The sequence below is a fragment of the Sphaeramia orbicularis genome, chromosome 1, assembly GCF_902148855.1.
Source record: "Sphaeramia orbicularis chromosome 1, fSphaOr1.1, whole genome shotgun sequence".
NCBI classification, from domain to species: Eukaryota; Metazoa; Chordata; class Actinopteri; order Kurtiformes; family Apogonidae; genus Sphaeramia; species Sphaeramia orbicularis.
The window spans coordinates 47,995,557-48,009,608 of NC_043957.1; the positions used below are offsets into that span (position 1 = coordinate 47,995,557).

The following is a 14,052-nucleotide window of genomic DNA, read 5'->3' on the forward strand; positions in this document are numbered from 1 at the left end:
CATGATTACTTCACGTATTTCTAAACAATTGTTTCACACAAAAAAGCAAAGTTTTCTGCAGTAACACTCAAACAGTTTGCAGAAAACATTTCCTTACAAATTATGGGAACAATCTTCTCACCATTGAACAATGAGAGGACAAAGAAGGCACGGTCTATGGGCTGAAATCAGTTTGAGCCCATAGTCAAGGACATAGACAGGAAAATATCTGATGACATTTTATGCATGATATGTCAAGGATTTATAAAGATAATAGAACATAAATGACATTTTAATCATTATTTATTTAATTTATTTTCAAATATTTTTAAAATAACATGTAAAATTGGGGATTGGGATAACGTCCCCCCAACTGCAACTAAATGTACCATATACATTTTCTATATGAAGTTTGATTAGGAGGTATTTAAAGTAGCTGACCAATTTTAGGAAAGCTGCATACTGAAATACTTCTTAAATAGTTGTGACCCATATAGGAAAAAACATACTGAAAATGGATGGGGTCAGCATACTCCAGTTAAAGATCTTACTGAAGGGTCAAACAGACATGAAAAAGAAAGCAGACTGAACATGTCTCTTAGTGAGAGGATTAGTTATAATGTTGATAAATGACCCTGAAATTGAAACAGCGCCTCTTTATTTCATTACTTTTCTCAGACTTCACCATCGTTTCACCCCACCCTTAAGTGTGGCGCTTGAGAGCAGCTGTAAACACTTTTGTTTTTCAGAAGTGGTTCAACGACACTGTGTATGATGTAATTCTTTCCTAGTGTAACCTGACTTATAATAAATATTGTACACAGTTTACTAGATCAGTTGATGTACGTATATTACCTTGATAAAACACACTGGAGCTATGCATACACTAACTTCCAGTTTGATCTGGCAGCAGTGAGTAAGAGGTGTCTCAAAGCACATAACTCAACTTCACCTTATGTTAAAAGCCCTTGTGCAACCCTATAACTCTCTGAAACCACTCACAAATAGTCTTAGGGTCTTATTGCTCTCCACATGTTGTCTGACAAGACCTGAGTGCTGGATTTGGGAAAGTGGGAGAAATTCTGTTGCCTTTGAAAAGCTCAGAGGTTTTAAGCCAAGTCAATTTAGGCCATTTTGTGCCAAGTGTGCCGGCGTCCCTTCTCCCTCAGTGTTCATTAGGATGTGAGAGCCTGAGATGGGAGGTGTCTGGTCCTGGGGGGTACAAGGTGTTTGAGAAGGCCTGTGGAGGAGGGAGGGAGGAGGGGTGAAGGCCATTTCCTGCCTCAACCTGTTATCTTCCCCAGAAACCACAGGGTTTTTACACAAAGTGAAAGATGTGTGGAAAATGTTATAAATATGATGATTCTGTTATCTCCATTGTTTCTCCCCAAGTCTCCTATTTTTTCTTTTTCTTTTTTTTTTTTTACCTGTTCACCTGCATCAGTGAGTCCATTCTAAAATGTTACTAAAGGTGCATATGTTTGGTGGCCACACGGGAGCTAAGTGTTGACCTTGTCAGCTGTTTTCTCTTTGGGTTAATTAAAGAAAACAGCAGTGCAATGTGAGCCCGTGTGAAAGTGGAGTCAGTGAGAGAGCGTGTTCAGCGCTAGGCTCGACTCGGCTCATGTCAGCTCAGTGCGGCTCAACAGCATGTGTCTGAGACAGTGGGAACAAAGACAGAGAGATGAAGGGAGAGAGTCAACACCCATTGTGCTGCTGTTATACATTTTAACAGGTTATCACAAGAAGTCTGTCAAATAGTGCATTATAACCTTGATTCTGTCAGAGGAAACTTATACAATCCGTACTGCATATAACCTATAGCCATTCAAACAGGGCTGTGTTTGGGACAAAGAGCAAAGGGGGCTCACAAACCCATAAAAGGAGTTTGTTGTTTCAGTGTCAGTATATCTGTATTTCATGACTGATTTGACACAAAATTGATGCAATAGGCAGCGTTGCCCTTTTCACTCAGACCCCTTCATGGCACCAGCCAGTCACTCAATGTTATGATCCTGGCATTCATTTGGCATTAAGCCCCATCCCTAAATAGCTGTAAAACCCACTGGGGTAATGCCAGCCTGAACGAGAGACAATAGAAAATGACTTAAATACTCCCATTAGTGCTGGAAAATCAGGGCCCTAACAAGTCAGTGGGGATAGGCGTCGAGTCTCATTGCATTTTGAGCTTGTTAGGGAGTTCCCAGTAGCTTCCATGCTGTGTTGTTGCCTTTTTGGAAAGATGCGGGGGGTCTGTATTGTTCACTTTTTGTGCACAGGTCCAAAAGAGTAGACTTTATGCATCTCCTTTCCTACCTGACACACATGTGAACTTGCTTGTAGTCACAAGTCCTACTAAATAACTCAGTAATTTCTCACTTACTATGTTACAGCACAAATTTGAACTTTTCTCATCTCAAACTTACTTTCATTAGCAAAGTACTGAAATAGACAATTGGTTGCTGTACATCAAGCTCCTAAGTGACATTAGTTGCGCTTGTGAAAATCAGTACCGCCCAGGATACTACTCACAACCAATCACCAAGCATCTTAAAGGTCCAGTGGCTTATCAGCATGCAGGGGTTGTGCAGTTTCCAGTCCCAGTGAAAACACCCTGCCATTCACCATTACTACCATATTTTCCCAAAATGGCATGAAGGAGAGGAGGAAAAAGCCAACTTCTTATTTATATTAGAGAAGGGAAAAAGTTTTTTAATCAGACTGGGGATGATGGGGGTGAGCAAATAAAATTAAAGGTTATTAAAGCATCCGTACTCTGATCAAAGTTGCGCCCATAAACAGATTCCCCCTGAATCAAAGCAATTAGCCGCAGCGGTGTGGAAAAGTTCTCTCTATTTCCTTCTGCTTAATAATGGAAACTAGGATACCATAGGGGAGGAAGCACTGAGGCCTGAAGAAGATAGCTCTCTCAAGGCTCCATGTTCAACAGCTTTTAGGCCCACTGTAAACAAATTAAAATGTATAAAGCTTTACTGTGACTTAATAAAGCTTCATACACCTTTCACAAAGAATGCAGTTAATACACTGAAACAGAGCTGTGGGTAAAATATCATGTACTTTTACAGCTCGAAGCTTCCTTAAGATAGTCAAGGCTGAATTCACTGAGTATTTCCAGTAAAATAAGTCACAGTCTATCAGTATTTGTGACTTAACATTGAAATTATCCATTAATAGGTTTGCACTCCAAGAGACAAACCCGTACCCGTAAATGGCACACTCACACGTATGAACATACACTATGAAGAAGTTCAAGGGCTTTAAATTGCTCACAGGGGCATTACTGGTATTAAATGAAAACATTTGCTGTTCCTTCGTAGCCTCCAACTCCCAGGCACCAGGGTTTAACTAGTATTAGCGTAGCGTTTCAGCATCTACATAGCCAATAATGACCACGGGAAAAAGAAGTCCTCCACCATAGCAGTGACCCTAACAATCCATTACTACACCTCTGCTTCATTGATTGAGAGAAAATGAGAAACTGTGGTGTGTGTGCATGTGTGTATGTGTGTGTGCGTGACAAAAATGGTATTCTCTTTTTATCTGCTGCTTTTTCAATTTGTGGATTTTTCACTAAAAGCGGTTTTATTCCGCAAATGAACAGCTAATTGGAATTGAATGTGGTGGGCCAAGGCTGATTGATGGGCGTGTACAGGGATGCAGTTGGGGGTATGTCGGACTCTGTGTGTGTCTAACATAGAAAGAGCTGAAGTTCAATCGAGGGGGCAGCTACTGAGCACAAATTGTCATTAAGTATTCATAAGTGAGGTGTAGACATTTGAATGACCTCGTTTGCAAGTGTGTTTTTGCCATTATTTACATTTGCATGGCACACAGGGAATGCTCCACTGCCCTGCCACACGGGCAGTGCCCTGGGCTTTAACAAACATGCATGCGTGTGTACATGATTTGCCACTGAAATGTCAAAGTCAAGGCTGCTCATTTGAATACTGCTAAAGATGGCTGAATAACAAAAACAGAGGGGAACTAAGGGGCCTTGTTACCCCATGTGAATTGAGGCAGCAAATTAATATACAGTATAGTACCAATCATTTCCCATGTTGGTATGTTGGCTATCAGTATGTGTGCGCATCTGTGCCATTAGGCTACCTGCTAAATATACCTATATATTGTTTACATCCAGGCCAGTTGGAAGGATGCAACGCGCAGAGCCATGGCAGCTGAGACAAGAGAACAGTGATGCAGTGTGGAATGAGCTGGCCTACTTGAAAAACCTCAACAGGAAAATGACTACTGAAAAGTAAGTCACCGCTGTTAAATTTGCCTCGCTAACATATGTATGTGTGTGTGTGTGTGTATATATACTGTATATATACATATAAATACATGACATGAGAACTGGACACGTTTGAGTTTGTGTTCACCTCACTGTCTCTTTTTTTCTCTCATTAGTTAAATTACACACACTCCCAGTGTCCCTTCTTGTTTGTGGGTGTTAAAATTTGAGTGTGCCCTTCCCAACTTCACAGCATTCACCTAGCCCTTCACATCATTACCAGACAGCAGGAGCCAAAGCAGGATCATTAGACTCAATGCTCATTTATAAAATTGGCTGCCCTGAAATTCACACATAAAAGTGCAGGAAGTAAAATCACATTATCAAAATCCCTAGCTGTGTCTTTGTGAAATAATTGCATGTTTAATGGTACATTTATGCCAAAGTATTATCATCCTGTTGATACTATTATTTAGTAAGTCAATAAGACACTTACCGACTTACTTACTTGGTCTGGTAGGTGTAGAAGTATTATTAGCTCAAATTTTGACTAGAACTGAGGCTTTTTTTTCCCCTGATTTATCTTTTAGTCAGTCTCTGGGTGTGTATAGCCATTGCTTTGTTTGATCTGGAGGAGCCCATGTAACTGCACCACTAACGCTGACCCTCTGTGATGCTACACAAAGCTTGGCCTAAAGCCATAGTGTTCCTCTCTCCTATTTCCCCTAGCCTTCACCTCTCCTCACCTCTTCCCTCCTCTATCCTGTGCCTCTGTACCTCTTCTTTCCCTCTTCCTACTTGTCTTCCCAGTTGCCTCCCTCCGGCCCTCTGTGATGGTACAGTAGGCTGAGGCCAGAATTCTGCTACTTGCCCCCCCCCCCCCCCCCCCCCTTCTCTCCCACCCCCTCTTACTTCTTTTCCCCTCTGCTCACCCCCCTGCCCTGTCCTCCTAATCCCAGCTGAGCTCATTATGATATAGCCCGGCTGCCTCTCTCCAAGCCTGAGCTGTCCGAGCTAATTACAAGCTAGCAGCCCTAGTGCCGCCGATACTGCCTGTTAAGGGATGTCCATCCGCCTGCCTGCCCCGCCAAAACTAGAGCTGAGCAGAGCATAGGACCGGATTGTCTTGGGGTGGGGTATGAGGGTTCAGCAAACTACCATGAACGCATAGGGTCCTTGGAACTGACCTGCAAGCACGACCTCAAGGGATGGATGGCGGCTGGCCTCTTACCTAGCTGTATAACTGGCCTGTCCTCAGGGGTTAGTGTTGATCCCCTTCATGTGCCCCTGACCAGCTCCACCTCATCTCCTCTATTCCCACCCCCCGGGGCCCCTCCTTACCCATGTGGCTGCTGCAAAGTAAACTTGGCTAGGGTCTTTAAACTTGTGCTTTAGAAAAATTCTCTGTTCCAGGGCACACAGCTGCTCATAATTCAGTTGTTAAAGCAGAAGCATACCCCATCTCTATTCCACTCCTTGCTTTCTTCATTCCTGTCATGAGAAGAAGCAGGACTGAAGAAGATAGAGCTGGGACTGTGTTCGAAACAAGTGTAGTCAAACAGCTTTACTTCCCTGCAATGCAAATTTCTGACAAAGCAACAGAGAGGGCAACAGCAACAATAGTTCCTGGAAGCATAACTGCTGGGAAACTCAGGGGCAAGCGTTTAAAAGCTTGTTGTTCCGTTGACCGTATTATAATGATTGTGCTTGTGAAGGTTATGTTAGATAAGTGTTAGCAATGATCCACTAATGGCTAATTAACTTCTGGCAGCTGAAAAATTTAGGACCAAATAAAGGCCTCATATAAAGCTTTAAATACCTAGTCGCAGCCTTTAAAGGAGAGTCTGTTTAAACTCTCCATTTGTCTCTCATTTTCTCTTCCTCATTGTCATAAGGTTGTGCACAGATGCTCCCTATCACCTCCTCTGAAAACAGCACTTCTAAAACACCGTCTTGAGACCCAAATGACCATTTCCCAGAATGAATATTGCTGAGATAAATCTAGCACAGTGAGTCCCTACAGTGTTAAGAGAAGGTTATCAAGCTCAGACCCTGTTGCAGTCTCTGCATTTGAATGAGAGGTTGAGCAAGAAGGTGAAACAAGTCTGTTTGTGTTCTCTTAGCTGATTTACTGCCTCCCTATGGCTCATTTTACTGTCTGAAAGGCAGGATAAATCATTGATAATCTGACAACTGTTTACTTGAATACGTGTAAATCAGCAGCAGAATTGTGTCACTTTTGTAATGTGTTCTGTCACTACTGTGACATTGTCCCCTTTTAACAGGAAAGTAAAACCACTATCACATTCTAAAATATTACTGGATGCTGCATTAAGATTTATCCCCTATAAGTTTCAACATTCCCTGATTAGACAAAAATAAAAGTAGAATACTGGACTTGTAATGAATCCAGCCTGAATCTGTCCTTTTTGTACCAACTCGTTTTCAGAATAACTTTATTAGAGATGAGCAGTTTGAGGCCCAATCCCAATTCACCCCTTGGCCCTCCCCTTTACCCCTATCCCTTGGCCCTTGCACTTGGCACTACCCCTTAGAGGAGTTGCAAGGGGTAGGGGTTGAAGCATTCCCCTATGGAATGAGACAATCCTTCGAGACCTGTTATGTCATCAGCAGTCATCGATGTTGCTATAAACAAATGGGACAACTTTGTTTCCAAAAGAATTCACCATACCGTCAGCAGCTGTAACTGTCTCTGTTGCATGGGCTTTGGACATCTTTTTGCAGCTATCAACCGGAAACCGCAGAAATCCAATCTATAATACACTGAAATGGCATTAAATGGTTGATCAAGTCGAACAGAATTATGGGAGATTTCTCATTCCCCTCTGTTTGTAGTGTGGTCTTGAAAAATCTCCATTTCGAGGGCCAAACAGCACTCTCCCTTAGCGCTTCCCCTTTGACTCATTGAGAATCTGGACACCCCTACCCCTTCACGTGAATGCACAAAATGGAGGGGGGTGAATTGGGATTGGTCCTGACAGTATTTATTGAGTCATGGAGTCATCATGGAGTCACCATGGAGCCACCTTATTCAAGGCAAGCAACCTATGTAGCAAATCAGGTCCTTGTGTGACTTTGTGATCTCATAAATTCAGCTGTATTTACCTGTTAAATCCAGTATAACTTGAAAATATTAGTGTCTTTTCATCAGAAGTATAGGCTGTATGTACAAAGGCACATCATGAGATCTCTAGGTTTATGTACTGCTGGCTGTACAAGTAAAAATATAATTTTTTTTTCTCCCTTAAATGTGATTTTGGTCTTTTTACATAGATTTTATCTGGTATATTTGTGTTCAGTTGGACTTGTCATGGCCTACAGGGGCTGAAAAATTAATGAAATGTGTGGTTAGCCAATACATGTGACACTCTTGTGTCTACACTTTGCAGACTCTGGCTCCATATTGCGTCACACAAGGAACATGTCAACACCTTTGATCACCAAATTTTGACTTAATTTTTACGTAGTGGGAGGAAGCACTGTTACGGTGTATACATTTTTAACAGTCTGTGCACTGAGGTTGGCTTTACAGGATTACCAAAAACTGGTATATTGTAGTATTTTGTTTTCATTTGGATCCTCTATGGCTCTTTTTAGTATTTGTAAGGAAGTTCCTAAGGGAGGAAGAAAAAGAAGAAAATAACCATATCTATGGCTATTTTAAGTATCAGCTGTAATCACAGAACAATTACGGTAACCTGGCATATATCATTGTTACATAATATAAAACAGCTTATACCTTAATAGAAGATTTTGGCCAACGCTTTGATAGTATAGGACTAATCAGACACTTTTTTTTTTTTTTAGTCAGCATGCAATCTTAAGATGGAAATCTTGCCTCTTTTATGTAATCATATCATTATGCGTTGTACAACTCAAAATCAGTACTTCACTCAGTATTTCATCCATTTAAGGCATCTAGTGAATCAAAGCATACTGGTATACTTTTACAGACAGAGGCTAATGATATAGTTGACACCAATGTTTATTTTTGATTGAGATTTTGTTCTGGTTGTAGTAGATGGCTGGCAAGTAACTTCAGGCAGGGTGGGCTAGAAAATTCACAGTGGGATCATATTATCTACCTCATTATGCATCTGTCTACGGCACTCCATGTCCACGCTTGTTAATTGTTGTTAAAGATCTGCTGGTAAAAAGAGGCAGGGATTATTTAGGCCCCATAAACAAAATAAACACATGCAGTGCGCCCTCAGACTTAAGATGCGATACTCAGACGACATCAAAGCATAAATTAGCTAGCGATTACTGGGGAAAAAGCCTTTGAGATCATTTTCACTACAGCAGCAGTGAAAGCTCCTCTATACAGAGTGACCATTATGGATGTGAACCTCCCCAGTAAGCGACATTGACTCTAATTAAGTTTAATAAAGTTTACCCTGATGTTCCCCATATTCGTCCATTTCTTTTCGTTTCATCTTGATTTGCTTAAAGGTATTAGAAGTAATGAGAGTCTTTTGCCCCCAGAACCAGAGCTTCGTTGGAGGAGGGACACATTTACTCACACCAGCACATTCACACAAACAGAATGTTTTATGCATATTTTTAAAGCAAACAAGGAAGGTTTTTTCCTTCATTAATTATTTGGTCAATTATTGTGTTTTAAAAAAAAAAAATGCGTCACACTTAGTAATTATGAGGCAAGCTTCAGTGTGACCTGACATCTTAGCTGCTTTAATAGCATGATAAATTTCTTACATTAATAATGTAGTTATTTCAAAGAAATAAAAAATATCGGTGCATACTGTGTAGTAAACCATGTAATATGCTTGTTCCCTTAATAAAAATAGAATGTAATGTAAATGTTTCTTCTTCAAAGTATGAAAGAGAAGTTCACTTTACAAATGTCTTTTCCTTTCTTATATTAATAAATAAAAATGCTCTGATATTGTTTTATTTCATATTAGGATACCCAGCAGCATCAACAAGCCTTTTAAACAGGGAATATTTTGGATATCCTAGGTTGTTTCCACCAGTGGTTAATACTTGAATCCCCATTTACCTCTCATATCACTGGCCTGTGGCTCGAGAATCTAACTCTTTAAGACTCACCGTTGTTGCTGCTCTTGCATCGCCAGTAGCTAAAAAGCAGCACCGAGCCATGTAAACTCCACCAGTCACCAATTCTGCTGACAGCAGTGACTTATCCACCCAAACTCCCGCCATGAATGAGCAGCCCTCTAGCATGAGTTTAACCATAGGGGAATCCCCCCCACACCCCAAAAACAAGACTCTTTCCCCAGCCATAAAAAATGCCAGAGGTGTTTTTGCTTTCTCACCCTATTCCCTGATCCCTTCTGCGTGTTTTTATGCAAGAAACCAAGACGAGGCCGGGATGTGAAAACACAATGGCTGCAGCAGATGATGATGAGCTGTACACCCTTGTGGATGAAGGCTGGAAGTATGTGCTCTAAGCTGTGTGAGGTGGAGCCCAGGTAGAGACAAGATCAAATGACAAGAAATGGATAGCTCAAGGCTTAAGTTGTTGCACTGCGTAAGAGAGAAAAGGTTTTTTTTTTTTTTAAAAGATGGGTTCAAAAGGGCGACGTGAGACACAGACTTACTTTTCAGACCACATCATTACCAAACAGAACACCTGTCTGCTGACTTTAGTTTGGTTTCTACTGACTAACTTCTTTTGCTTTTTATGCTTACTGAATCTTGTTTTACTGTAGGTAAAATAGCAAGTTGAGAATTTAAAATAGACTAGTTTGATTTATCAGCTAGGGGATGTATTTATAAAAATTCTCAGGAAAGCATTGGTCTTAATGAGGAAATTATAAGAAAATTCTCAGGACTGTGGATATGGTTTAAGCAATTCCCTATGAAGTTAAGAGTAGATCCTAGTAAAGATAAGTTATTCACAGAGCATCTTAACCCTTGACAGAGCTCCTAAGGTGAGAGACTGTTTGCAGTATAGAGGCCTTTTAAGAGGCTTAAGAGTCTCATAAGCAGAGCAGAAAAAAAGGGGAAAGTCAAGAGTTTGAATTTATTAGTTTAATGAAAACTAGCACGAAACCTGCAGTAAAAGTGTTGTAAATTGAAATAAAAAATAAAAACAACTGTTTAAAAAAGTTAAATGAATTTAAAACTATGAATAATGCAACAATGCAAATGAATTAAAATAACATGGAATTGCATCTCTTTTCATTTCCCCCCAGTGTTAATGGTTCATGGTGCAAAATGGCTCTCCACAGTTTGGGACATTTGATAACATTTGAATTGTTTTTAATCAAAATTTGACATATGTGGATGCCTCATCCTTCTTTTTCACAATGCCTTCTTCTGAAAAACTCTAACATTATCTAACATAAACTAAACAAACTCTGGACAGTTCTTCAAAAAAAAAAGAGAGTTACACTAGTTATGTACTTGTAGTCCTGTTGATTTCACCATGTTCTTTCCGCACATTATGGCAGGAATGCTTATTTTTTGGATGTGATCCACCAGTCACACTTTTCAAGAGAACATGCCATACCTAGCAATGAGGTTGACCCCACCTACTCACTGGCATAAAAGTTTTTGTCTCTTAAGTGATTGGTCAAAGAGTTTTCATAAATCAGTCCTCAGCCCAAATTCCCTTCTACAAGTTTTTACCTGAAGGTAGAAGGATTCTCAGAATCTTTACAACTGTTCCCTTAAAAAAAAGTTAAAATGCTCTACATGAGGCTGTTTTGTAGAAACCTTTTTTTCACTATGATAGCTAAGATGTGACATAAATTACACAAACTGCACATAAATTGCAAATTACTCGAGGAAGTTTATGGAGAAAATGCTGGGAATTAGTTTTGGAAGCAGAAGTTTCAATACGATACATATCCTATAGGCTGAGATTTAACTCAAAACAGCCTGCCAGTCTCTCAGTACTGGCCAAAATACTGAGTATCTGTTTATCAAATTAATTACTTACATCCAAAATATGATGAGTGAGACTATAAAGGAGAAACGCAGCCTGCAGCAGATTATGAGTAATCAACAATGTGAGCATAAAACACTACATAGTCGACTGTTGAAAAATGTGCTTGTAAAATTTGTCTTCATTCATCACATTAACCAAAAGCTTTGATAGATACTTTATTTTAACAAATAAACCCAATAGTCAATTAAAATTCATGGCTCTGATAATGACTGGAGGTGTGATTAACATGATCAAAATAAAAACTGCCTCCCAAATACACACGCAGGAGGTGATACTGTCTTGCATGTTGGTGAAGATAACATACAGTGTCTGCTTAAATTAATGAATTCAACAAAGCTGATAAACTACTGTGATATACTGTGATGTTATAATCTATCATGGGGGTTTTAAAAGAATATTTCCAATATATGTGCTTGTTAATGCTTCACAAGGTTTAAAGTGACATATTGGTATCACTTGAGTCATTCCTTTTATCCACTTTAATCCCACTCAGTTGTTTCTGCATATGACGTTCTACATCTACAAAGGTTTTGCAGTGAAATCCTTGCTAAAAATTAAGATTATCTGTTCAGAGAAATGGGCTTTAAATTTAGATGTGAGTTTACTTTAATTTTACTTTTATACTTTATTGGGGCAGACAAGAACAGATCAAAATGGGGCATCTTACTAAAATATGATTAGTTATGACCATTATTTCAAAGGAGGGGGGGTGTCAGTAAAAACCTGTTGGTTTAGTGTGTGATATTTAGTGACAGTGAAATTGCAGATTTCAACTAACTTAGTAAGCTCTGACTATTTTCTATGGTAGTTGTAAAAAATTAATAAATAAATCGAAGTTCCTCATTAGAGCTAGTTTTTGTTTATGGCCTGTATGGACTCTGGGACTCTGGACTGACATAGTATGTGACGGTGATTGATCTTATGCAGGATGCCACATGCTATTAAATCGGGGGAAAACAAAGAAAAGGAAGGCTGTTTGGAGATGCTTTAGATTAGTGATTCGATGACTTATCAATAAACTCCGTGACGTATCTTAACGAGGAGGGGGGAGGCGGAAATTCACCATTGACATAACATGCTACTGGATATTGATACTTATACAGACTAACGCCCCCCATTTCATCTCTGGTGACCCCCTCACAACTTTCTTGTTCAACGCCTTCCGACGTTGTCCCAACGCCCCCTAGGGAGCAGTACAGCCCCCGTTGAGGAACACTGCTTTTGAATATACATGCTGCAACATGCCCAAGTCATAAACCATGGCCTCCATTCCCATGTAATAGAAATGATTCATTGTAAGGTAACAAAAATACAACAACCCTTATTTTTGTGTGATTACACTCTAATGAAAAATATAACTGTAAATATGTATTCTAGTTTTGCATGTAGATGTTCTCAGCTCCTTAACAAAATCTGTCATTTTCCTATCTATGGCAGACTGTGTCCCACTCTGGCACCACCAGTACTCTGACTGTTGCTGAATAGGATGCAATAGTCTTCCATCTCCAGAATGTATGATGTGAAACGTGGAGGCCCATGGCCAATCTGCATCTAATCCCTTCCTTATCCACAAAGTATGCTTATCCTTCAACAAAATTGAATGTTTTTGCATATGACTTTGGTTTGGCGTCAGATACCATCAGCATCTGAAAAGGCATAAAAGAGAAACATGAGATGGACAGGCTTCCTCCACATACTGCATATTTCAGCTCATTTGTCCCATTACAGCCTGGACACATAGGCAGTGCCGGTGCTTCATCGCTGGAGTTCTTTATGGAGGAAATCTATAGAGGAGGGACACATATCCATCTGCTTCCTCACCTCTCCTCAGGGAGCGTCATTTGTGTACTTATTTAAGCTGCAGTCAGCCATTAGACCAGACCTCTACTGGACTGGGCTAAAAGATAATTACATTCTATCTCTGTGCCATGGTGATAACTTTCCTATGCCATTGTCTCTTGGCATATGAGAAAAATCACATGTATTGGTTGATGATGCAAAACTATTTGTTGAATTAGCTTCTAGTTTGAGTTACCTGCCAGTGTGCTCATTGTAGTCCACCACAGCAGCACATGCCCTTTTACTGTTCAGAGGATCACATGCTGCTTTGCATGGTTTATGAAGTAAGTCATAAGGAAGACCTACTGTACTGTTGTAATGAGGTTAACTGAGGGGAGAATGCCACTACAGTAGCAGGAGCTTGTTTCTAGTGTTTCTCTCTGACTCTGAGGAGCAGAGGGGAGGGAAATTAGGTGTGTGTTTCAGGTGTGGGTGTCTCTGTGGGGATGTGTATATCCTCAGTAGAATTCAGTTGGGGTCCTAATAATAACTTGAAAGTGCAAAGTCTCGAGCATGGCTCCACATAATTAGCCTTTAGCAGGAATCAAGCTAATTGCGGAGAGGTAATTGGGCACACTTTCCAGTCTGTTTCTGTGTTATGATACACGCACTGCACTCTCCTACCTTGGCGTTTCATGTAGCTTGTCACTTTGATTTCCTGATAATTTAAAAAGTATTTTAATTAGTTCATTTCTTTGTCATGTCATCGTCTTTCCTGGTGAAAAGTAAAACTGGTGTATACAGTAATATAGCCCTCAGTGGAAGTAGAGTGATATTTGTGGAGATTTAATATACTTATTATAAAATTACTGTGTTTGTTTTATTTTTGTCAATCCCCTAACAATGTGTATAATTGCAGGGTTAGCCTGGAAGAGGAGTTGGACATGTTACGCGTTCAGGCTGCTATGGACCGGGCCACAGTGAAGGAGCTCCATGTATGTCTTGCTAATGAACATCAAGGTGAGACTTTTCTCTTTGTACTTTGTAGATTCTTTCAAAAATTCATTTTAGTTTCTCATTA

At 40.0% G+C, this 14,052-nt stretch overlaps 1 protein-coding gene across 1 annotated transcript in view; it reads left to right on the top strand.

Annotated features, from left to right (window-relative positions):
* The window catches only part of cntln (centlein, centrosomal protein), a 108,917-nt gene that overhangs the window by 38,849 nt on the left and 56,016 nt on the right, over positions 1 to 14,052 (top strand). Inside the window, 2 exon segments of the mRNA XM_030148872.1 lie at positions 4,142 to 4,258; positions 13,891 to 13,991. Coding sequence (XP_030004732.1) covers positions 4,142 to 4,258; positions 13,891 to 13,991 — 218 coding nt within the window.